General features: G+C 34.1%; 1 protein-coding gene across 6 annotated transcripts in view; it reads left to right on the plus strand.

Annotated features, from left to right (window-relative positions):
• The window catches only part of ATM (ATM serine/threonine kinase), a 125,271-nt gene that overhangs the window by 68,824 nt on the left and 29,110 nt on the right, over positions 1-27,337 (plus strand). For 5 of the 6 annotated variants that reach the window (XM_039883162.1, XM_039883166.1, XM_039883163.1 and 2 more), the window contains 15 exons: positions 4,517-4,669; positions 8,007-8,094; positions 10,027-10,115; positions 10,214-10,316; positions 10,873-11,021; positions 12,895-12,999; positions 14,232-14,351; positions 17,224-17,458; positions 18,016-18,183; positions 19,257-19,370; positions 20,033-20,253; positions 20,818-21,025; positions 21,985-22,098; positions 22,445-22,603; positions 23,058-23,196. In XM_039883162.1, coding sequence (XP_039739096.1) covers positions 4,517-4,669; positions 8,007-8,094; positions 10,027-10,115; positions 10,214-10,316; positions 10,873-11,021; positions 12,895-12,999; positions 14,232-14,351; positions 17,224-17,458; positions 18,016-18,183; positions 19,257-19,370; positions 20,033-20,253; positions 20,818-21,025; positions 21,985-22,098; positions 22,445-22,603; positions 23,058-23,196 — 2,165 coding nt within the window. The remainder of the gene's footprint in view (positions 1-4,516; positions 4,670-8,006; positions 8,095-10,026; positions 10,116-10,213; positions 10,317-10,872; positions 11,022-12,894; positions 13,000-14,231; positions 14,352-17,223; positions 17,459-18,015; positions 18,184-19,256; positions 19,371-20,032; positions 20,254-20,817; positions 21,026-21,984; positions 22,099-22,444; positions 22,604-23,057; positions 23,197-27,337) is intronic. The other variant, XM_039883165.1, reaches the window with a different exon arrangement.

The raw sequence follows: 27,337 nt of genomic DNA on the forward strand, positions 1-27,337 counted from the left end.
ACTGCATTTGGTCGACTGTTTCCCAGGTTTGCTATTTCATTTTTCAACTCTTGCAGTTTGTTCTTCATCTCTAGAATATCTGTTCTGTTCTTCTTGAGGGTCTCAATCTCTTTGTTCTGGTCATCTAGTTGTTTTTTTAATATCTGAAATTGTTGATACGAAAAATCTCATTGAGTTTTTTCAGAAGTACCATCCTGAAGTCTTTGTCATTTAAGTCGCATATTTCTATGTCTGTAAGCTTATTTTCTGGAGGTTTTTTCTCTTTCTTTCTGAGTTGCGTTGTCACCTTGGTTGTTCATGGTGTTTAATGGACTCTTTCTGCACCTGGGCATTAATGGAAGTGTATTCTCTTGTTTTTTCCAGAAAGAAGATTTATTAAATAAAGGTCTCTCTTTAGCCTGCTGCAAAGAAGGGACTCTTCTTTGGGTTTCCAGTAGGTGGCGTCTAAGCCTCTTGGATCCCTAGCAGTTAGGGTAGCGTTTGCTCAGATTCCCCTGTGGCTGGGTCTGGGAAAGTATGGGGAGAGGGGCCCTCTAGGTCAGGGGTCGAGAGTTGGGGGCTGCGGTTCAGCCTCCGTTTTGCAACCTTGCCAGCAAAAATCAACTATTGTTCCTCTCTGGTCTTGCCCCACTTCTCTGCTTTCTGCCCTGATGACTGCGGCCTACAGCCTGCCGGGCACAGCATACAGCTTTCCAAGGCAGAGCTGTTCAGGGAGCTCCTGGCAGGAACTTGAGCTTCTTCTCCCCTCCCCCTCCTCATGCAGGTTGCTCCAGAGGCTGTGAGAGGTAGCTTCAGTCTCAGCAGCATTTGTTCAGATTCCCCTGGGGCTCCATGGTGATCCATCTCAGAAGCATGGGTTGAGGGGCCCTCTGGATTAGGGGTTGGGGGCTGCGGCTCATTCTAGTTTTTGCAACCAGGGCTGGTAAAAATCAGCTGTTGTTTCTCTTCGGCCTTGCCACGCTTCTCCACTTTCTGCCCTGATGACTGGGCCTTCCGGAAGCTCCAGCACTTCCAGGTAGGGTTGTTCAGGAATATCGCTGCGCCTCCACCCCTCCCTCTCCTCCTACAGGGAGCTGAGGCGGCTGCTCAAGGCAGCTTCTTTATTACTCGCAGTCCTCCGCCCGACACCCAGGGTTCTGACCTGTGGTAGCTCTTATGTGCAGATCCCATGCTGAGACGTGTTGGTGTGCAGTTTTGGTGTTTTTTGTTGAGTTTTAGATGTTCAGCATATTGTTGTTCCAAGGGGAGAGATCTAGGGACTTCTCTCACTCCACCATGCTTTCACCCCTGTTTCAGGTTTATCTTTTCTGATGTCTGTTAGACTCACTGCCTTCACTCGAATCTCTCATGTGCATCTCACATTTAACTCTCTGTAGGTACACTTACCATCGTTATCCTCTTCCCCCAGCCTACTTTTCTTAATGTATACCTCTCTTCAATGAATGGCTTAGCAGTTGCCCAAGCCATATTCTTTGTCACATGTCTCATCTGATTACCAAATCCTGCTGATTCTGTGCTATAAATAACTTTAGTTCATCTATTTTTCTCTGTCTCTGGTGTCCTTACTGCTTTACAGCTCTATAGTTCAACAGTACTGAAATTCTTTCAGTAAATTCTCCAAGTGCTTTCTTGTCCCAGCCATCTTAGATACTATTCACGATTGCCCAGAACACTACTCCTTTCCTCTTCTACTGCCTGACCATTACTCTTTCATCAGATCTCACTCATTCAGTGAAACTTTTCTTGTTCAGATTGTGTTCCTTTCTATACTCCTCTACGATCTTCTAAACGTTACCTGTCATAACACTTACACACTGTGTTAATGGTCTCTCAGGCTAGTCAGTGAGTCCCTAGGTGGATAGAAATAGTCTGGCTTATTTATTGATGTATACTGCACCTAGTACATAAAAGATCCTAGGTAAATATTTATTGAATCAATGAATTAGTCCTTTTCAGAAATAAAATAAGTAATTTCTCAGTTTTATTAAGTGTAATAGTATCCTTTAAAAGAAAAATGCCATTAAGTTCCATTTATCAAGTCATACTCATTAGGAATCAATTTTGTGCTAGGTACTGCCCACCAAAACCTTTTATAGTGTAGAGGGAGGGAGACAAAATGAAGAAAGTGCTTAAGCAAGTTTGCCTAGGACTGAAAGGAGATATCTTTGTTTGTCAGAGTCAGAGCACTTTTCCCGATGTTATTTGGATAAAAAATCACAAAGAACAATGCTTGCTGTTGTGGACTACATGAGGAGACAAAAGAGGTAATGTAATGAGTATTACTTCTTTGGAAATGTAACTTGTTACTGTTGACTACACTATAAATTTTAACATGATTATTTGAGGTGATGCAGCTGCAAGGTGCTGTATTTAATTTACATGGTGCTTATATCTCCTTGTAATAATCCATGTTCAAGGTAGTGCTTTTGGTTAAATCAGTGTTGAGAACTCTAGATTCGAGATCTATTCAGTGAAAAAGAAAGGGTTGCAACCCGGTGCATGCAGACATGGCAAGCCCTGAGCACACATTGCACGGCTGCCAAGATGGAGAGGTATTTATAGAAAGGAAAAAGGAAGTTAAGGAGATGGGTAGTTACAACCATAGAGCTTTATTCTAAGCATAGAGCTCTTCCTATAGGGTTCTTCTGATGCGATAGAGTGGGAAAATTCTTCCCATAAGCCCTAAATTAGCAGTCAATGTAGGAATTGCTAGAGCTTATGGTCTGGCTGATCTAGACTGCTCCAGAGTTGATCAGAACTTTGAAGAAACAATGTAGTAGGCCTATAACTTAAGCAGGTAGGAATTGATGTCTCATGGTGGATATGATGGCAGTGGCAGTAGTTGATAAAGAATGGGAGGAATAGGTGGAAGAAAAAGGAAAAGTTGTTTAACGCATTTACATTTTAAAAAGTTAATTCCTCTGTATCCTGCTCATACTGTTCTACTCCATTTTTAGAAAAAGAAGTGTTAAGCCTTTCAGTGTCTTTGTTTCTGATTAGAAAGTTACTGATTCACCTTATTGTTTTGTAACATCGTCATCTGAGAAAGCCCATAAAAAGCTTTAACTACAGCTGGAAGCATCTCTTTTCTTTGGTGTTGAGAGGCAGTTTCACCTTTGAATCATTCATTTCATATATATCATTGAGGTAGAATGATGTTGACATTGGTAGGCCTTGGAGAAAATAAAAATTCTTAATATCCAGTTTTAATTCTAAATAAGACTAAAGAAGATTCCTTGAGAGAATATTAATGAGACATAGAATAAAGGATAAGGACCTGAGTTTAAGTCTAAGTCTGATACTTACAAGCTTTGTATTCTCTAAACTTCAAGTTCCTTAAAATAGCTATAATTAAGTATTGACTATATAATAGGCACTTATTCATCAGCCTTATAAGCATTATTTACTCATTGCAACTATTTTCTGAAATATATATTGTTCCTAGGTTTTACAAATGAGGAAACTGAGGCTTAAGAATTTAAGTTGCCAAAGATTATACAATTTGTAGTAGGTGATCCAGCTATATTTGAACCTAGCTGTATTCTACTCTAAAACCAGTTGCTCTTAACCACTACCTTGTCATACCACTACCTTGTCATATCTCTGTAATGTTAGTTTTAAAAAGATAACATCTATGATCTTTTCCAGTTCTGGCCTGCTGTTGCCACAGTGGAAGGTTTTTGTTAAATAACTCAATTTAGACCATGAACTAAGGAGAAAATGAACTACAAATAGGAAAGACATGTAACTATGTCTTAAACAATATTTTTGTTTAATTGGCTATTTAAAAAGATTTGTATATGTGTTACTAGTTGTTTTGTGCAGCCTGTTCTTAGCTGTGGTCCCATGGATCCCTTGGTGGAGAAGTATGAACCCCAGATTTGTATGGGTTGATGATCTATAGCTGTCATCAGGTTTTCTAAAGGGTGTATATTTTAAAAAGAGTGACAGGGTTCTTTAGCTGTTATCTTAGATGTATAGCTACAGTTGGCCCTTTGTATCCACGGGTTCTGTATCTGTGGGTTCTGCATACACATATTTTAACCAAAAATATTCGAAAAAAGAAATGTTACCTTGTTGCTGACATGTACTATGTAGTTAGGCCTATGATGGTTGCATCTGTGCTGAACATGTACAGACTTTTTTCTTGTCATTATTTCCTAAACAATACAGTGTAACAACTATTTACATAGCATTTATATTGTATTAGGTATTTTAAGTAATCTAGAGATGATTTAAAGTATATAGAAGAATGTGCATAGTTTATATGCAAATACTGTGCCATTTTATAGGGTACTTGAGCATCTGTGGATTTGGGATTCTTGTTTGGTGTCCTGGGATCAATCCCCTGCAGAAACCAAGGGACAACTGTATATATTGGAGAAACGTGGTTTTTGGTTATTTGAATGTAATTTTCTTTTTCACTAGCACTTGTTACCCTTGTATTCAGTGTCAACATACTTTTAATGTTGAAATTAAAGAAATGGACATGACTTCATTTAAAATTTTTCTTTAGATCTTCTGGCACAGTGTTCGATGATGCTTTCTGGCTGGAGTTGAATTATCTAGAGGTTGCCAAGGTAGCTCAGTCTTGTGCTGCTCACTTTACAGCATTGCTCTATGCAGAAATCTACGCAGATAAGAAAAACATGGATGATCAAGAGAAAAGGTAATGGAATAGAAGTTTTGGTTTTTAAAATTAGTGCTGACATTGTTTTAATAAAGGTATATATTAAAGATTCAATCTTACTGTCACATTTAAAAGATATTTTAGATAGAAGTTTTCTGTCTTTTAAAGAGAAATGATAATAAAAATTTTAAAAGAAATAATTCTACTCTGAAATAGAGATGTTTATTACTTCAGAGTTATAAAAATTATACAGATAGGGAACTGCTTAGGGACAGAGACCATACTTATTTTTCCCTGTATTCCTTATAGCAGCTAGCATTGGAAACTTAATATAAGTGAACAATAAATATTTTTTGAATGGTTGAGTGATTTCCTGATTTCATTAAGTTTACTGATACTCCCTCAGCTTAGTCAAGATCCGTTTTACTAGTTGATTGTGAGTAATTAACTGATTTCTTTCTGTGACTAAATCACTTTCATCCTGTGTTATCTACCTGTACTTTTAGTACTTTAATTTGCTTTTCCTCTGAGTTAGAACACTCATAATAATCGAATAAGTATAGTACTATTGTAAAAAAAAAAATAGTAAAAAGCAAAGAAAGTTTAAGAGTAAAAAATAGTTTATAATCCCACTGCCCTCCCCAAATTTTTATTCATTTGAAATAGCCTAGTGTTTTTTGTACTTAGCCTCGCTTTCAGACCACAAACTCACTTATATTGCAAAATTGAAATAGAAATATGTATTATATTGATATGTTTCTCATGCTTGCTACTTATTTCTACTTTGGATTGCCATTAAGCTGGAAGCATATGATTTTTAGACTGTAGAAAACCAGGAACCAGAATTCAGATGCTAGTCCAAATGTAATTAACTTAGTAGACTTGTACTACTCTCTGGTTTGGTATTTAACTTCTACTTTTTGAGTGAAAACAGTTAAAAATCTACAATATATAGATCATGTGTATAATATGTAATTGATATGTTCACAGTCACTATAGACTTCCTATGAAGACAAGCATGTTATTTAAGTATATAATGAATGAGAAATTGATTATTGCCTATTCTTAGAGTCTTAAAAATTTGAGTCAGGGCCTGCATACTTGGTAGTAGTAATTATAATACCAATGTGCTTCAATATCTTGCGTCCATAGAATGGTATTTCTTATTAATCTGGAGTGTATAACTGAGCTCTGCTGTGACTATAAATAAAATCACCTTTAATTTGAGGGTAGGTGATTATATAGAATGTGGCAGATTTTTGCAAAATTGATTATTTAGCAAGCTGGAGTGCCTAGGTTTTATTTTGGTTAACTTTAAGAAAAAGTACTTGACAGTTAAATAGGGCTTGTTGTTTGCTTAGACAGTGTGGTTTTGATTCTTTTTCATGTGTCTGATGGGAAAGGGATGGCAAACAGAGATAATGAGGTTTATAGAGGGTACGGAATGATAGTTTTCTTCAGTGACTCAGGTAAACTGAGACTTGGTAAATCCAAAGTGATCAGAAAAAGTATAATTGTAAGCAAAATACAGATCAAGAGTTTGTAAACACTGTCAGGTTAAAGAAATGAATTGCTCTCTTAAGTGTCCCATTCAAGTTATTTAATAGGAAAGTACCTCCATGCTAGATATTTAAAAACACATATAAAGTTTTATTTATTTGTTACCTTACTCCAGAAAAAGTATGAGATTTCAAAGTTAGTGTCCATATTTTTTAGAAACAAGTCAAAACTCCTTCAAGTAGGATTTAGACAATAGGTGTTACCTAAATCATTTTAGTAATCTTGACGTCCTAGCAACTGTTTTTTGCCTGGATGAATGACAGCCTTAAATTTACAAAGTCATAATCTCTAACACAATCTTTCTTACTTTCCAAATTTCTCCTTTAAAAACTAGCTTTTTTCTGTGACTTGCCAGAAAGGAAAATACCTGTAATACCTACATATAACAATTACATAGCAAAATAGAACATTGTCAGTAACATTAAGTCAGTCAGTGGTCTCTGTGCTCCCTCTAAAAGAATAATGTTATCTTCCATTTTATGTTTGTCATTCATTTGGATGATACTGGTTTGTGAGTATGAACCCATAAATATAATGTAGTGTTTTTATTTTCGAGCTTTATAAAAATTATATGTATACTTTCTACAACTTGTTTTTTCATTCAGTATTTGTAAGATTATCTATGTTGTGTGTTGCTGTAGTTCATTAATTTGTCACTGTCACATAATGTACCAGTGAAAGAATATGCCACAATTAATTTATCCATTCCCCTGTTAATGATATATATTTAAGTATAGAATTACTAGGTTGCAGGATATGCAAAATTTCAACCTTATAAGATAGTGCCAAATAGTTTTTTCAAGTAGTTATACTAATTTACATACTTCTCAGTAATGTGGTTCATGAGGAAGTAGATCAGTAGGAAACTTTATATTTGAAGAAGGAAGCCAAGGTACAACTATTTCTAATTTGGGTTAAAAAAAGTAAAGAAGAAACTGGAATTCAAGTTTACAGGTATAAAGAATAGCGATATTATCACTTGTGATAGTATTTATTTTATACAGTGGATTATTATTATCATAGACACTATATAGCTGGCATGATTTTAGAATTAAAATTACTTATAGGACTGAATATCATATATGTAAATGCATGGTTTAAATATAAGGCCTTGTAGTGACAGAAAGAACTCTATGAGAGGGGAACACACAATGCAATATATATATGCCTTACGGTTAAATTGTACTCCTGAAACTTACTGTATTTTGTTAACCAATGTCACAAAAAAAATAAAATTTTTAAAAAATTAGAAATCAGCTGAACCTAAAAATCAATCAATCAATCTAAGGCCTTGAAGTAGACAAATCTGAGTTCTAATCTCTACCGTCTGTCACTTATTAGTTTTATAATCTTGGGTATAGGTAGATCTTACAGATCCATTTCTTTGTCGACACTTAGTATTTTCAGACTTCTTAATTTTCGCCAATTTATCAGGTATTAAGTGGTGTCTCAGCGTGGTCTCAGTTTGTATGCCAGTGATTAATAATGAAGTTGAACTTTGGGTAAAACCACTGGCAGATGACTAGGAACTGAATGGGGATCAGCTTCTCTGTTTTTAAACAGGCCTGTGTCCATAAACATATTTTGGGATATAGCCTTCCCATATATGAGATTGTCATTAAAATGTAATTCTCATTAAAAGAATTAATCACAAATTTCCGTTCTAAGCCAAAATGTATTATGTTTTAACAAATAAATTGTTTACTATGTATTATTTGTAACCTTTGTTAGTTTTTCCATCAAAGTCTATAGTACATGTATTAATAAGCATCAAAATAGTATATTCTCATTAAAAGAAGTATTCTGTGACAAATAGAAATCTTATGTTTGAAGAAGGAAGCCAAAGTACAACTATTTCAAGTTTGAGTGAAAAGAGTAAAGAAGAAACTGGAATAAGTTTACAGGTAAATATTACAGGCCCTATTATTTATGATAATATTTATTTTATATTTTGGATTAGTATTTTGTTATAGAGGCTATATAGATGTCATTTGATTTTCAAACTGAAGTTACCTTTTGGACTGTCATGGTTTAAGACTTAGACTTTGAACTAGATGGACTTGAGTTCTAATCCTCACTCTACCACCAAATTTTATAATCTTGCACAAATTACTTAACCTTTCCAACCTTGAGTTCCTTTATCTGAAAGATGGAAATAAAACCACCTTATCTCATAGGGTGAATTTATTCCATATATTTTCTACCACAATACCCTGTTCGTTTTCCTTACAACACTTAACATTTATAATTACATATTGTTTACTTGTTTATTATATTTCACATCTCAGGGCAGACTAATTCTTCTGTAAATTTCTTAACATCTACTCTTAAATTGGCCCATTCTTACTGAATTTCTTTGGTCAACTCATTCCTCTAAAATGACAATTTCAACTTCTCTACTTTGCCTAAGCCTCTGGTCTTTTCTTCTCTGCTTTTGATTTCAGCTTGCCTCCTACTTCTTGGAGAAAACGGGACATAGATAGGAAGCCCCACCACAGCCTGCTGTCAGACATAGAAATCTCCCTCCATCTGCTCCCATTGTAACCTTTTCTCTTGTTAAAATAGAGTTTCTCCTTCTGTCCAAGACTAATCTTTCTTCCTGTGCTTTGTTTTTCATCAGCTCTTTCTCGGAACATATACATATCCAAACATATCCAAACATTTTCATATTTTTTTATTAAGAATCTTCCCCTTCAAACTAACACAGAATTATTTTCCTCTTCCTTGTGTTCTGTCTTTTTAAAGTGTCACCCTTTTTTCTCCTTTCTCTTCACAGGCAGACTTTGTGTAAGAATTATCTATATTTGCTGTCTCCATTTCCTCTCCTTCCACTCTCTCAACTGAAGTAGCACTTGCTAATGTCACACATAAACTTCATGTTATAAATCTGGTGGTCACCTTTCATTCAACATCTTCCTTAATGTTTCATTAACACTTAACACCATCCAGCCATTCTTTGTTTGAAATGTGTTCTATGTACCATTTTTTTTATTCTGTTTGTCTGATTTTTCTCCTTTTTTTTGCTTCTTTAGTCTTACTCTTACTGAGTTTTTGAGTACTTTCTGTGTACCAGGCACTGTGCTAAACTTAGATACTGAATGTTCCAACACTGAGGGCTTGATTTCATGTTTATAAATAGAAACAGTTTAATTACAATTATAGAATTATGCCAATATCAGTGAATTTTTGTTTAGAAAATTCTCTCTGGAGCAAGTACAATGAAGGCAGTTAAATTGCTTGATCAGTTTCTATGCAATACAGTTTCCAACTTTTTAAGTTTTCTATTTTTTTCTACTTCTATTTTACTAGTGATTTAAACAATTTTTTTCTGCATAAATTTTACAACAAAAATCTATCAAACCACTTTTTATCCATGTCACATTTTACCAATTATAACATAATGTAATTTTGAGTTTTTTCCCAAAGAAACGAAAGAAATAGAGATCTTTATTTTTACCACATTCAGTTTTTAAAAGTCAGACTTTGCTTCAAAACATCATTTTCATCTACAGTTTTAGCTGTTGACAGGATTATTTGTTTTTGTTTTTATGATTATTCTTGCATGTATTAAAAGTCTGATAGGTTGGGATTTATTTCTTATCTAATTCAGGAAATCGTGAGCAATTTTTCTGTCAGTACGTAATCATTCTTTTGTCTCGGATCAGTGTGTTGTATTGCTAGTCCACATGTTTTAGTATATATTTCAATATCATTATATTTTGTAACATAACATTTGGAGTTGAAAATTACGTGTCAGTAATGATATAATTTCCAATTTGCTTAATTCATAAAGTGATATTTTTCCTCTCCAATTTTTATTGTTTTCATGTTTTTAGGATCTACTCTTAGAAATCTACAGAAGTATAGGAGAGCCAGATAGTCTGTATGGCTGTGGTGGAGGGAAAATGTTACAACCCCTTACTAGGTAATTGCATTTTCCTAGGTAATGGTATAGTAATTCTGTTTGTGAAGGAGTTACATCCATGTAGAACTCAAAGGTATTTTGAAAATCTTTAATTTTAGACTAAGAACATATGAACATGAAGCAATGTGGGGGAAAGCCCTAGTAACATATGACCTTGAAACAGCAATCTCTTCATCCACGCGCCAGGCAGGAATAATTCAGGTATTTTTTTTCTGCTTTGGTAAAACACTACAAATGTAATGCTGAAATTATTTCATTATGTTAATGGAATATTTACACAACCAGATAAACTCTAGGGATAAGGCTGAAAATTACCTGTTTTTCAGGCATTCAGCTAAAGTCTCAGAGGGAATACGTGGGTAAATCAAACAGGTCATTGACCTAAAAGATAGTGTAGATTTGTTAATCATAATCGTGTTACCTAACGGTAGAAGACATTTGACTGTATACAGTGTGCCAGGTGATGAAGTAAGTCCTTCACCTGGAAAATCTCATGTAAACTATTTCTTATAGTTTGCATTAGAGTTGGTCCCAAAAGCTATAATATTCCTTAGCCATTCTTCTACCGAATATTAGTCTTTGTGTTTTTGGTAGAACATAGTAATCAATATTTTGGAATTTTAAGTGATATATTGTGGCCTACTAAAATTTTTTTATAGTGACTTTTCATGTTTGATTGCTATTTTTTGTTTCTCTAGTTTTCTGTTATCTTTGATTACTTACTTTTTTTTTTTTTTTTTTTTAAACTGTTACTCAGGCCTTGCAGAATTTGGGACTCTGCCATATTCTTTCTGTTTATTTAAAAGGATTAGATCATGAAAATAAAGAGTGGGGTGCTGAACTACAAGAGCTTCATTACCAAGCAGCATGGAAGAATATGCAATGGGACCACTGCATTTCTGTCAAGTAAGAACCCTGACACTTTTTATCACTATTTTTCTCTAGTTATAAACAATATACTGTTTTTATCTTGCTCTATGAATATAACTGGAGTTCTATTTTTGTGTCGTTTAGATGCAGCAAGCTATAGATATGCCTAAGTGCTTAAATTAGATAGCAGTAAGCAGTTAATATACCTAGGCTTGAATTTCACTCTCTTCTGTTAGGGCAACTATACCCTCCCTCCCAAGATATATTTGAAAGTAGAAATATAAAAAGTATATTCTCAGTAGAATCTTCTCACTTATTGGTTTTAAATCCAAAGAAAAATATAGATATTTCCCTCCCTACTTCTGCTACAAACATTCTAGATAGCATCTTTTCTTAAAAAACAAGCTCTGGCCAGTTCTATTAAAGAAAAATTTCGCATAATTTACCTTTCACCAGTCTGTTCTGGCATGCTTCTAATGATGTCAGAATCATCTGGATCAATGACAGCCAGTGCACATACGCAGTAGGATTCTCCACACACTGTGCCCAATTCAATATTATTGTCACTGTAGTGATGGACACCACTCTTGGCCAGCATGGCATAGTACTATATTTCAGATCTTCTCAAGGCTGGGCGGTTGTTTGCAAGGATGACCAGTTTTGCTTTGCCTTGTCTGATCATTTTCAGAGTGTGCTTATACCCCAGCACATACAAGTTGGAGTAAAGAATTGATCAGTTCCAGTGACTTTTTCATCTTCTTTGCAGCTACTATCTTCCTGCCTTAGGTGCAGGAGGGCCCCCAACCAAGAGCAGCTGCCAAGATGGCTGGGGAGCCTGAAAAGGCCAGATGGCACTTTTATTTGCTAGATGGTACACAAAAGACTGCTTATCTTTATTTATGAAATGTTTTCTTTGATATAAAAAATACTGTTAAATCACTAACACTAGAAGGTAATGTTTATACCCTATATGTAAGATCACCATGTTTTCTGAATGAAAAGCCAAACACTTAATTAATAAAAGATTTTGTATTTATGTTAAAAAGACTTTTGATGATATGAACACCAAAAAGTTAAATCACGTTAATTGTATGTATAACTGCCTTCATAGAAAAAAGATTTTTTTCATTAATTGGAATGTCTTTCAAATTTCAAACTATTAGATTGCTATAAAATTAGAGATATGCTTTTATATTTTTAAAATATTTTACTCCGTGAGCTTATTCCTGCTTGCCTATGTAAGTCATTATATACTATTCTTCCCTTTGCCTACTCTCTTTCAGCCACATAGGCCTCCTCTGTGTTTTTTAATTAGGCCAATCTGATTCTAGCTAAAGGCCTTATATGTATCTTCTTTTTTCCTGTTACTATGTGTATGGCTTCTTGTCATTCAAATTCTAGTTTAATAACATTACATCTCAGACCTTTCCTGACCACTGTTTTAAAGTAGCTACCCAGTCATTTTGTCTTGTTACCCTGTCTTAAATCTCTGGATGTCCCTTGTCACTATCTCATATTTTTCTTATTTATTGTCCATTTTCTCCAAACCATAACATAAATTCAATGAGAGTGATAACCTAATCTGACTTGTCCACTAATGGATCCCCAGTATCTAGAACCTGGTGCCTACTGTCTGGCACACAGTAGGTGTTTATTGAAGAAATAAATGAGAATATAGCATATCTAGAACCAGGCAAAATATGCGAGAAATTATTTTTTCTGTTTGAAGCATTTAAATGAACAAATTCTTTGTATTTCTTACCAAAATTTCTAGAAATGCTTTTTAAAAAAAATGTAGAAATCTTAATTTTAGTTTTAAAATTTTGTGTTTTGATAAAATTATTTTTATATGCATATCTTAGGGTTCTTTGTTTTTAAATATATTTTTTTCTTTTATTTTATCTAACAGCAAACAAGTAGAAGGAACCAGTTACCACGAATCATTGTACAATGCTTTGCAGTCTCTAAGAGACAGAGAATTTTCCACATTTTACGAAAGTCTCAAATATGCCAGGTATTAGAAAAAGTTATTGTATTTTAACATTTAATGTCATGGCTTCTTTTCTGAAACTTGACAAATGATTTCAGTGTAAGGATTTGCACTGGTGATGGGATAAGAACTTGGTGGCTATGGTCAGTTTGTTTCCTTGTCATTCCTTTCCTCCTCTCAAAAGAAATTGCCTGTGTAACTATTTATACCAATAAATGTTGAAACACAAATAATACCGAGATGGGGAGGGGGGAAGCAGTACTCAATAATTAACATTTTCATAACTTTTGTATATCTGAGAAATGAGTGATGAGTTTATCTTCTGCAAACATGTTTTTATAATTGTGGGTGTGCCTATCTTAATTGTTTTCCATTGTCTTAAAAAAGTATTCTTTTTTAAATGGAATATGTTAGAGAATTTCTTAATGTACATTTGTCAATTATATATATTCCAATTTTTATTTTTTGTTTTATATGTAGGAACATGCTCACATGTTAGGTACTTACATATATGTTACGTAATTTTTTTCTAATGTAATACCTGTTTTTTTGTTTTATGTAGTTCAAATATATTCTTTCCTTTAAAAAAAGTTCCCTTTGGGACCCCAGGTCAATGCTTTATGCTGAATCCTCAAGAAAGTCTTGTTGATTACCAACCCTCTGTCTTCTTCCTGGGCTACACTTGTCTCCTTTAGTGCATGGAGTTTACCTCTCTTAGCATTAGTATTCTTTTTATAAAGTGCTGATTTACAGTCAATACTTACAGACTTGTTATAAGGCGCAGTTGAGATAATGCACCAGAAAGTACTTAAGTGCTTACCTATAACAAGCTAAACAAATGTAACATATTGTTTTTTAACAATAGTTAGTGACCTAATTTATCTTATATTTTATTACAGAAATAGCATTTGCTACCATTTAAATGTGTATTATGTTTTAGCCACTTTGTTGGGTTCTTTTTATATGTATTCTCTAATCTTCAAAATAATTATGGAAGTGGAACTTAGGTTCAGAGACAACCAGTAATGTGCCCAAAGTATACAGCCTTAAGTGACAGAACTGGGGTTTAGATTTAAGTTTGTGCGATTGCAAGACTTATTTTGTTTTCACTGCATTATACTGGCACTTGTGAGTACTAGTATCGTAAGGTCAAAATCAAAGCCTGTGATGAAAACTCATTAACAGTAGGTTTGAACTTTTATATTCCTGAAAACCTCTTCTTAGTTTTCAAAGTGTCTTGTCTTTTTTGCCACTAGAGTAAAAGAAGTAGAGGAGTTGTGTAAGGGTAGCCTTGAGTCTGTATATTCACTCTACCCTACACTCAGCAGATTGCAGGCCATTGGAGAGCTCGAAAGCATTGGGGAGCTTTTCTCAAGGTATGTGATTCATATAACTTTGTAATCCTCAGTTGCAGCTTTTCTTTTACCAATAGTGACTTTAAAAAACAAAAAGAGACCAACAGTAGGTTTGTTTCTTTCCTTTCATCAAGATATAAGTTGACTAGCCTAGTGAACTGTGTCCTTATTAAAATAAACATTTCAAAAATTTTTATTGTAAAAATTCGTTTTAAAAATTTAGCTTTATTATGCTTTCTTCTATACAGCTTTTTCCTTTTTCTACCCCAGATAAAAGTGTTTCCTCATGTTTTTTGCCATAGAACATTATACTCCATTCTGTTTTAACACTGTATTGGCATTAGTGTCATTTTATATATACTCTGCCATGCTATACTAGAAGCTCCCTAAATGCGGGGGAGGGGGCATTCTCTTGTTTACTATTGTACCCCAGTGCTTTTTCCTCATGACTGATTCTTAGTAAACATTCAGTAGTCATTATTCAGTGACTGTCAGTGAATTTGGAGTAGGTATTTAAGGGAGATTGTTATAATGGTAAGAAGGAAGTGTTCCAGAAATATTGGAAAATGAGATAAAACAGTTATTCAGGTTCTGTGGATCTAAGTTTTGATTTTGTGACCCTGAGGAAGTCACTTGACCTCTTTGGGTCTCACTTTCCTTATTTCCTCATTTATATTTTATGACCTCTAGGACCCCTTTTAGCCCTACCATTCTGAGTCACTATGATTATAAGAGAAAGGAAAGAAGATACGATAAAATAAAGTTTGGAATATGCTTTGTAAGTAGAACGGAGAGGGAAATTTTAGAGTCAGAAAATACTATGGCTTTTTCAAAATTGCATAGCCAAAGAGACAGCTGTTGATGTGGTGCTTCTCAGAGAATAAAGGAACAAAACTGCTTTCTGTTTTAATTAAAATGTATTAGTAGTTCTTACTGTTAACAAACCTAGGAACTTTTTCTCTTACCGAAAGATATCTTCAACTAAAGAGAGGGCAGAATTCCTTGAGAAGCCCCTAAAGAATAATGCTGGCTCTTTCTTTGGTAGAAAATTTTAAGGAAGAGGAAGAGGAAAGTTGGATGAGCTGGTGAACAAATACTTGCATTCTAGGAAAATAGTTCTGAAAGTGTGGTATGTCGATTCCTGGAGGTCTTCAAGATCTATTCAGGGGGGTCCATGGATCAAAACTATAATTATACTAAGATGTTATTTACTTTTTTTGCTCTCATTGTCTCATGAGACACAACAGTAAAGTTTCTGAGAGGTATCAGAGAAAAATATCCAGAATTATCTGAAAAGACTGTTAACATATTCCTTTTCAACTACATACCTATATGAAGGTAGGTTTTCTTCACATACTTAAACCAAAACATCATGTCACAACAAACCAAATGCAGAAGGAAAAATGAGAATTCAACTATATTAAGCCAGACTTAAAAGAGATTTTCATGAAATGCAAAACAGTGCTTTCATATCACTAAATTTTGTTTTGGGAAGTATGGTTATTTTTAAAAAAAAAGTGGTGCTTAGGATATATACTATTATAGTTTTAAAATAATTTAATATATATTTGATGCTTCTTTGTTTTAGTTTCTAATATGGTAAATATCAATACATATATTCCAGTAAACAGAAACTCTTTGGGGATCTTCAATAATTTGTAAGAGCATAAAAGGGTTCCTGAGATTAAAAACTTTGATACCTGCTGCTGTAGTATTATTTTGGAAAGTATTAAAGTTTTGGTTCCTATGAATTTGTGTCACTGTTTCCTTCTTTATCAAATAACTAGAAAAGCTTTAATTTCCTTATCAGCACCTTGTTGTTGTCTTAATCTCCCTGCTTCACCTTAATTTCTCTCACAGTAGTCTTGAAGGATTGGACAGTATTGCTTAGTTTAAACATCTGGGAAGCATGCTGTTTATAGAAACTAATTGTACAACATGCATTTTCTCTTCCTTTAATAATGTTCATATATGAAACCTTTGCCAGATGCCAGCATTTCCTTCACTGCATTGTGATTTATTTAACGGCTTTAGTTACGCATAGAGTTGGTGGGTACAGCAGGTAATTAATGAGCTGACTTCATTTCCTTGCTAACATGTCCTTTTTTACTACAAAGAGCACTGAGCCAGGACTAGAGGTGTAGGTATCTGATATGATAGCCTAGATGAATGTGTTCTCCCTTTAGAAGACTATGTATTTAGCAGTGTTATTCTTTGTGAGTTTGAAGAGTATTTTTATGAATGTCTTTAAAAATATTCAAGCTGTGGTACATATATACAATGGAATATAAGAAGAGATGAAATACTACCATTTGCGACAACGTGGATGGACCTCGAGATAATCATGCTAAGCAAAATAAGCCAGACAGAAAAAGTTGAAAATCACATGATATCACTTATATGTGGGATATATATCTAAAAGCAACAAATGAATAGGACAAACAAACAGAGACTTATGGTCATGGACAATAGACTAGGGGTTACCAGAGGGTAGTGGGGAAGGGAGAGGTAGATGGGGTAAAGGGGGTCAAATATGTGGTGACTGAAAGAAATCTAACATGAGAGGTGGACACACAGTGTAAATATATATGTGCCTTACTGTTAAAGTGTACAGCTGAAACTTATTGGATTTCATTAACCAATGTCACCATAAAAAATATATATATAAAAATAAATAAAAATAAAAATATTCATCATCTGTGGCCTCTCTGCTAACCCTCAGAGATCTGAGTGTATTTTTCTAAACTTTGGTTCTTATTTTGGATTATGTAGAAGTTTCAGTGTTATTACCATAAAAACTCCTTTGTATTATACCTTAAATTTAGAACTTGCATGATAGCAATTCTTTTTTCCATTTCTCTTGCTTATGTGAATTCACTGATTTTGCTTTCAGATCAATTACAGATAAGCAACCCTCTGAAGTATACATTAAATGGCAGAAACACTCCCAGCTTCTCAAAGACACCGATTTTAGTTTTCAGGAGCCTATCATGGCTCTACGCACAGTCATTTTGGAAATCTTAATGGAAAAGGAAATGGAGAACTCCCAAAGAGAATGTTTTAAGGACATTCTCACCAAGCACCTTGTAGAACTCTCCATACTAGCCCGAACTTTCAAGAACACTCAGGTAATAGAATTTAAAACTATGTTTTCTCACCTCTCAACCTTTCCTTTTGTTACCTAGAAAATAGAAGGCATGAGTAACAAAGCAATGTCATTGAGAGACAGAGATCACTATTAAAATATGGTAAAGAATAATTGTTTTAAGTTTTTCCATTTTGGAATTAGACCTGAGTTTAAGCCTTGGACAAGGCACTTACCTTCTCTAAGCCTCAGTTTCCTGTTTATAACATGAGAAGATACCTAACTTACATTACCTAACTAACAATTCAATGATCTTGTATCTTGTATACATACACACATGTATATAAATGTGTGCGTATATATATGTATATATATGTATGTATGTATGTATAAATACATATGTATGTATAAATACATATGTATGAGAAAAACAGACAAGCAGACATAGGAGCTGGGGGAGGCAGGTAGAGATGTACTTAAGACAGTTCTGACAAATAGTCCAATCCTCAATGAACGATAATTACTGTTTTCATTATTATTAATAGTGGTAGTACTAGTAATAGTAAAAGTATTTATTCTCATATGTCATTTTCATTTCAGCTCCCTGAAAGGGCAATATTTCAAATTAAACAGTATAATTCAACTAGTTGCGGAGTCTCTGAGTGGCAGCTAGAAGAAGCACAAGTATTCTGGGCCAAAAAAGAACAGAGTCTTGCCCTGAGTATTCTCAAGCAAATGATTAAGAAGTTGGATGCCAGTTGTTCAGAGGTTACTTTTTTTTATTGGCTGAATTAATATTTTACTGTTACAAAAAAATTACTGTGCTTTAAAATATTTTTAGTAAGTCTACAATTTTATTAAAGCCTCAAAATTACTGATCCATAATAAATAAGTCTGAAAATTAGTATCTGTAAGAAAGGTATAGAAAGTTTTCATTTTTCATATTTGCAACAATTCTTTCAGTCCATTTTGGGGTAGATTTATTTTATTTATTTCAATGTTAAGCCTTTCTTTTTAACTTTCTATAGAATTCAAGTAGGGTATGTGGGAAACAAAGATGAAATAGCTACTATAAATTTGAAATAACAAAAAAAAGGAAGAGGAAATGTATGAGAGAACAAAAGTTTTTTAAAAAGCAAGTTGCAATAATTAGGTTGTCAGTCTAAATACTTAGAAAATATAATGTCTAATATTTTATCCAACATTACTTGTTAGTTACTGAAAACTTGGTTGCTTCTACAGCGTTATTTCCAGCATACAATGGACAAAGTGGAGACATTTCTAGAAATCATGAACTGTTAAAAGATTTGGTCACAATAGTGTCCTTTTGACACTCACCTAGTTAGCGAATATCAACTTACTATACATTTAGTATTGGGCACTCGTATGACATCTTCTGTTATTAGAGAATTCATCATTATATTAGAGCATTGGGAGCCAATATAGTATGATGTTTAAATATTGCTTAACAATATGAGCCCTGGAGTAAGGCTGCCTGGAGTTACCTAACCTATTTGTACCTCAGTTTTAGTTTCTGCTCTGCAAATTAAGAACAATAATACTCATTTCATAGCGTTCTTGTGAGATTAAATGAGTTAATATACATAAAGCCTTTAGAAAGTGCCTGTCATATGTAGGCTCAATAATTGTGGGTATTATAGTAATAATAATAAATAGTAGAGAATGATTATTTCATAAGCTTACATACTTGGATTATTTAAATAGTTGTATGGTGAAAGCAAATAAAAACATTTTTAACCTGCTTTTTTCTCCTACATGGAAGATATTTTTGTAGAGTCAACATAATGAATTACATTTTAAGATTTGCTTTTCATATACAGAATGATCCCAAGCTAAAACTTATATATACAGAATGTCTGAGGGTTTGTGGCAACTGGTTAGCAGAAACTTGCTTAGAAAATCCTGCAGTCATCATGCAGACCTATCTAGAAAAGGTAAGATTTTCTAGCAACCCTTAATACAGTTGTTTAGCACGAATACACTTGATCTTTTTATCAAGGCCAAATTTATTTCAAAAGCAAATAAAAATATGGTTTCATTTTTCCATATATTATTACTATTTTAGCTCTATATAATCTTTAGGGCAGAATGAAACAGAATGTAAGCCTAAATATGTCTTCTCTTTACCCTCACACCACAACAGCTACTCTTTCAACAAGTTATTTCTGATAATTTCTGTATCTACAAAACTAGATGATTAAGGAATATACAAGTCAGCCTTTATTATTCATTTATAGCCCAACCACCGTACAAGTAGGAGTAGGACTTCAGTACTTCAGCTTCTCTCAGCCTTCCTGTTTCTCCCTTTCATTCCTTTAACTAATTTTAGAAATAATTACCTCACTAAATAAGTGTGATATAAAAAGTATAATATAATTGTCTTTAAATTTTAGAGAGCCCTTTGTTTTTACACAGTTCTTTACAAATATTAGCTGTTACTATCAGAGTTATTCTGAAAAGTCAAGACTACTTCATGTATTTTAGCTGATATATAAATAAGTTAAACTTTAGTGTGAGTATTTCTTTGACCTGAATGATTCTTTAGATGCATTTAGTACCTGTAAGTATAATATAAATGGATTGTGTTTTCTTGAAGGCAGTGGAAGTTGCTGGAAATTATGATGGAGAAAACAATAATGAGCTCAGAAATGGAAAAATGAAGGCATTTCTTTCATTAGCGCGATTCTCAGATACTCAGTACCAGAGAATTGAAAACTACATGAAATCATCAGAATTTGAAAACAAACAAGCTCTCCTGAAAAGGGCCAAAGAGGAAGTGGGTCTTCTGCGGGAACATAAAATTCAGACCAATGACAGGTAACTACAAGTTACCTGTGTCTACAAGTGACAAGATAAACAGATATACATACAGTGACTATATGTATAACAGATGTCTACAAGTGACAAAATAAACAGATATACATACAGTGACTATATGTATACAGAACCAGAGCATTAATTCATGGTTCTAAACTCATTGTAGAGTATATGGATGTTCACTTTCTGTTTTGCTTTTTTGGTTTCTTGATATCATAGTTGAAAAGATGTCTTGTTAAAATTAAATACAAAAGTTATCTATTTGATGTAATTAAACCTTTTAGTCAAACCTACCTTTGGTTTGTATATTTTAGTTTAAATAGAGAATAAAGTTAACTTAGTATCTTGGGTAGAGTTCATTTTGTCTTTGGTTGCCTAGGATAGCTTTTGAATTGCACAAACTAACTTTAAGAAAAAAGTTTGTTTCCTTTATAATTCTTAGAATTTTGCTTTTTCTCCTGGGATAAACACCTGATTTTTTGTTTGTGTTGTATATCATGTATGATTTTGTAGTTCCATAAAATTTGATTGCTTTTGTATTTTACTTTAATTATCCAATGCAAGATACATAATGAAGGTTCAGCGAGAGCTGGAGCTGGATGAATGTGCACTCCGTGCACTGAAAGAGGATCGTAAACGTTTCTTATGTAAAGCAGTTGAAAATTACATCAATTGCCTATTAAGTGGAGAAGAGCATGATATGTGGATATTTCGTCTTTGTTCCCTCTGGCTTGAAAATTCTGGGGTTTCTGAAGTCAATGGCATGATGAAGGCAAGTCATCTTTTTCAACCCAGTACTCTACCCTATGATTTAAAATCTTATACATAAACTTGTCAACAGCATGGACTGTGTATACTTTGTATCCCTAGCACTTATACAGTGCTTATAGTACACTTAGGTTCAAGTACACCCAGGTCCTTAATTAGCTCCAACAATGCAGTTTTATGTGGAGATGAGAAAATTTGAGTCAGTCTTTTTCTGTTTCTCTGCAGTTACCCCGGGAAAGTATCTAGAATGCTAGATTGGGGGATTTGCAAAGCAATTAAAAATGATGTGATGTGATTATATGTGGGTTTCTTTCCCCCTGCTTTATGCTTTTCTAGGCTTTTCATTTTTGTAATTGGAAAAAAATATTTTTTAAGAACACATCAAGGCAGCAGTATTTTGTAAGTTTTTATTTAAAAATCTTAGATTTTATTAATGACACCTAATATTAAAGTTAGGTTAACTAGATATAAAGGCACTCAATTTGAAACTTTAAAGTAAAATGGTTCTTCTAAATGAGAAGAATGATAAGAGTCATAATAGAGACAACAAATTTCTGTTACTAGGGCACATTAAATCCTGTTACTTTTGGCAGATAGGGGACAAAAGTTATTCCATTTTATTACACACAGACTTCTCAGGAATCAAAGTCACCATAGTCCTCTGACCCATATTTGTCCGCCTTGGATTCACTGAAATATAAATAGTGCCAGCTATTCCAGTGGTGAATACAGTTTAATTTGATCAAATTCTGTGACTTAACAATGAATCAATCTAGAATACCCATCAGGAAGACTTTCAGATGAGATGAATGATATGGAAAAAAAAAATAGTTGGTGAAGTTTTAGTAACAACCACAAATGGTTGTCCTTGTTAAAGAGCATTATTTTAGAATAATTTATTTACTTAGATGTGAGATCGTTTGAAATGCATTGTTTCTTAATTTTGTATTTTTTTAATTGTAGAGAGATGCAACAAAGATTCCATCGTATAAATTTTTGCCTCTTATGTACCAACTGGCTGCTAGAATGGGGACCAAGATGATGGGAGGGCTAGGATTTCATGAAATTCTCAATAATGTAAGTAAACCTAAAAATCAAAATAAAAATTGCTTTTATTTTATATTATTATGTACTATATAAAGTATGTACTACTGTTCCATTCTTGGAAATGGAAATACAAAAAGAAATTTTATTCAGTCTTATTTATTATGCTACATAAGGGTAGAAATAAAGATTTCCTTTTGTCTGCTCTCATGGTATAGTCTCTTATTCCTCATGTACCTCTGTCTTGTACACATACTCTACCCATTGCCGTATCTAGTACAGTGACACATATCTTAATGTTAAACAAAATGAAAAGGGCGGCTGTGGATTTTCTGCTTTTTTGTTTGCATAAATCTAATAGTTCTTCATTTTCTGACAGCTCATCTCCAAGATTTCAACGGATCACCCCCATCATACTTTGTTTATTATACTAGCCTTAGCAAATGCAAACAAAGATGAATTTTTGACCATACCAGAGGCAGCAAGAAGGAGTAGACTAACTAAAAATGCACCTAAACAAAATTCTCAGCTTGACGAGGTATTTGGATTGAACATACACAACTTTTTGAATTGTGATACTCATATTTTTCCAAAATAAGTTTAAATCTCAGGGATTCTACGAATGTGCGTCGTGACTATATTCAGTTTGTAAATCCTTTGTTATTATGATGCCGCCTAAAATTGGTTCAGAATTCTTGAATATTTCTCAAAGCATTGCAGGTACCAGTAATATTTCACTTTTTTTCTTCACAGTAATGAGCAAAGAAAAAATAGATTTTGAAAGGCACCCAGGTCATTTACTCTTGAGATTATTATACTGTTAATGTATTATGTTCATAAGGTGAATGTTTTGCTTTGATCTGAGTGATTATAGTTCTTTCATTGTCTACATGTGTGCATAAATTCTTTTTTCCTTTCATTATTATAACTGAAAAGTTGAAGTGTCGGGTATTTTCTTATGTATTGCTTTTTGTTTTTGTTTTTGTCAAAAGGATCGAATTGAGGCTGCAAACAAAATAATACGTACTATCAGAAGTAGAAGACCTCAGATGGTCAGAAGTATTGAGGCACTTTGTGATGCTTACATTATGTTAGCAAATTTGGATGCCACTCAGTGGAAGGCTCAGAGAAGTATGTGTTTGAAAGAATGAGTGTTCCTTTTTTGCTGTTATTCTCTGTAGGGATATATTAATTATAGAGCCTAATATGTAAATATGTTTAAAATCACAAACAATACTGTGATTACAGGCATGAAAGTCCTGATAATTACAATTCACGTATGATCCAAAACTTAATTTTTATCTAATAGCTTCAACACTTCCCACTTTTTCACTTAATATCTTTTGGTGGAACTGATAATAGATGACTGCTCTGAATGAATTAATTTGATTTCTCGGGGTAATTTTCTGTTGTAAGTACTTTTTGCAAAGAATTGCATAGAGGTAAGTCCTTCAAAATAACTAAATAACTGAGAGTTTCAGGGTTAAAGTTTTTTAAAAATGATGTTGGTTACTCACTGTGCCCTAAGACTTAAAAGGCCTTGATTATCAGTGGGTGACCAGCGCTGTGAGCCACATTTCAGGGATCCAGCATAGGCAACAACCATCAGAGGATCGCTTTGTAGTCCTTACCGGGTAACCTTGAGCAATAAAAAGCAGTGGCTGACCTTCGTCTACGGGGGATCCTCTTCCAAGGGGCCACAAAATCAATGCATCTGGAGGCCGGCACCAGATCACAGTGGAGCAACTCCTGACTAGTTCCATCAGTGATACTCACAAAGGATGGTTGCAACAAGTACACAAGCCTGGTAGGGCAAATCCCACTCAGCAGAGTCAGCCCCCACACAATAACTCTTATCCTGTGGGTGCAGCCAGTTCCCACAATTAGCCTGAACATTAATCTCACCCACTGATCTACTAACAGCAATAAAGGCTTGGCGACGAAGATCACACACAACCCACACAAAGATCACATCCAGAGCTCCTGGCATAAGGGATCAAGGAGAGTATGCCACTGGGCCACACAGAACACTTTCCACATTAGGCCATCTGGCCAAGGCTGAGAGACGAAACAAATATTTCTGACACATAGAAACGAACACAGAGAGGCTAATAAAATGAGAAAACAAAGAAACATGCCACAAATGAAACAACAGGAGAAAACTCCAGAAAATAAGCTAAATGAAATGGAGGCAAGCAACCTACCAGAGACAGAGTTCAGAATAACGGTTATAAGGATGCTCAATGAACTTACGGGGAAAATGTATGAGCACAATGAGAACCTCAACAGAGAGATAGTAAGAATTAAAAAGGACAAAGAAACCATAAAAAATAACCAGACAGAAATGAGGAATACAATAACTGAAATGAAAAATACACTAGAAGGATTCAACAGTAGATTGGATGAAGCAGAAGATCGAATCAACGAACTGGAAGACAGAATATACCCAATTAGAACAACAAAAAGAAAAAAGAATTTAAAAAAATGAGGATAGTTTAAGAGACCTCTGGGACAACATGAAGCGTAAAAATATCTGGATCATAGGAGTACCTGAAGAGGAAGAGAGAGAGCAAGGGATTGAGATTCTATTTGAAGAAATAATGACAGAAAACTTCCCTAAACTGACAAAGGAATTAGACATACAAGTTCAGGAAGCACAAAGAGTCCCAAACAAGAGGAATTGAAACAGACCTACACCAAGACACATCATAATTAAAACACCAAAGGTCAAAGACAAAGAATCTTAAAAGCAACAAGAGAAAGGAAGCTAGTTACTTACAAGGGTACCCCCATAAAAATGTCTGCTGACTTCAGTGGAAACTTTGCAGGCCAGATGGGAATGGCAAGAAATATTCAAAGTTATGAAAAACAATCTACAACCATGGATACTCTACCCAGCAAGGCTTTCGATTAAAATGGAAGGTGAGATAAAGAGCTTCCCAGACAGGAAAAAGCTTAAGGAATTCATCACCAACAAGCCAGCATTATAAGAAATGTTAAAGGGACTTCTGTAAAAAGAGAAGGGGTAAAGAAGAAAATAGAAATAACAAATATGAATAATAAAATGGCAGTAACAATGTACCTATCAGTAATCACTTTAAATGTAAAGGGATTAAATGCTTCAATCAACAGACGTAGGGTATGAGAAAACAAGACCTTCGCATATACTGTCTACAAGAGACCCACTTCAGATCAAACAACACTCACATACTGAAAGTAATGGAATGGAAAAAGATATTTCACACAAACGGAAATGAAAAAAAAGCCAGGGTAGCAATACTTATATCAGATAAAATAGACTTTAAAACAAAGGCTATAATAAGAGACATAGAAGGGCATTACATAATGATAAAGTGATCGATAAATTAAGAAGACATAACCCTAGTAAACATATACACACCCAACATAGGAGCACCTACATACATAAAGCGATTATTGACATAAAAGGAGAGTTCAACAGTCATACACTCATAGTAGGAGAATTTAACACCCTATTGACATCAGTGGACATGAATTGGTTATTAATGAGATCAAGGAAGAAATCAAAAGATACCTAGAGGCAAATGAAAATGCAAACACAATGACTCAAAATTTATGGGACACAGCGAAAGCAGTCCTAAGAGGGAAATTCATAGCAATACAAGCCTACCTCAAGAAACAAGACAAAGCCCAAATAAGCGATCTAACCTTACAATTAAAAGAACTAAAAAAAGAAGAGCAAACAAAGCCCAAAGTGAATAGAAAGAAGGAAATAAGATCAGAGCAGAAACAGATGAAATAAGAGTCTAGAAAAACAATACAAAAGATTAATGAAACCAAGTACTAGTTCTTTGAAAGAATAAACAAAATTGACAGACCCTTAGCCAGACTCATCAAGGAAAAAAGAGGACTCAAATAAATAAAATCAGAAATGAATGAGGAGAAATAATCACAGACTCCACAGAAATACAGTGGATCATAAGAAAATACTATGAGCAATTATACGCCAACAGATTGGACAATCTGGAAGAAATGTACACATTCCTAGAAACATACAATCTCCTAAGGCTTAGTCAAGGTGAAACAAAAATCTAAAGCAGCCGATTACCACCAATGAAAAAATCAATAACAAAAAACTCCCAAAAAACAAAAGTCCTGGACCAGAAGGCTTTATAGGCAGATTTTACCAAACATTCAAAGAAGAATTATCACCAATCTCAACCTATTCCAAAACAAGAACCAAGACTCCCTAACTCCTATTATGAGGCCACCATTACCTTGATTCCAAAACCAGGCAAAGACATTACAAAAAAAGAAAACTATAGGCCGATATCTCCTTTGAACATTGATGTAAAAATCCTCAACAAAATATCAGCAAACCAGATTCAGCAATACATTAAAAACATCATGCACCATGATCAAGTTGGATTTATTCCTGCGATGCAAGGTTGGTTCAATATCCACAAATCAATTAATGTGATACACCACATTAACAAATCAAAAGATAACCATATGATCATGTCAATAGATGCAGAAAAAGCGTTCATCAAAATCCAGCATCCATTTATGACAAAAACTCTCAGCAAAGTGGGAATAGAGGGAACATACCTCAATATAATAAAGGCCATATATGACAAACCTACAGCCAACATCATACTCAGTGGGGAAAAGTATTTTCCTTAAGATCAGGAACAAGACAAGGATGCCCACTTTCACCACTCCTCTCCAACATTGTATTGCAAGTCTTAGCCACAGCAATAAGACAAGAAAGAGAAATAAAAGGCATCCAATTTTGGAAAGGAAGAAGAAAAACTCTTGTTATTTGCTGATGACGTGATACTGTATAGAGAGAATCCTAAAGATTCCACCAAAAAACTGTTAGAACTGATCAATGAATTCTATAGAAGTAGCAGGTTACAAAATAAATATTCAGAAGTCAGTGGCATTTTTATACACCAATGATGAACTTTCAGAAAGAGAAATTAAGAATCCCATTTACAGTTGCATTGAAAACTATAAAATACCTGGGAATCAAATTAACCAAAAAAGTAGAAGACCTGTTTTCAGAAAATTATAAGTCATTGAAAAAAGAAATTGAAGAAGATACAAATAAATGGAAGCATATACCCTGTTCATGGGTAGGAAGAATCAACATCATTAAAATGCCATACTACCCAAAGCAATCTATAGATTCAGTGCAATCCCTATCAAAATACCAATGGCATTTTTCAGAGAGCTAGAACAAATAATCCAAAAATTTCATGGAGCCATAAAAAACTCCAAATAGCCAGGG

Source organism: Pteropus medius, unplaced genomic scaffold, assembly GCF_902729225.1.
Source record: "Pteropus medius unplaced genomic scaffold, Ma_sr-lr_union100, whole genome shotgun sequence".
NCBI classification, from domain to species: Eukaryota; Metazoa; Chordata; class Mammalia; order Chiroptera; family Pteropodidae; genus Pteropus; species Pteropus medius.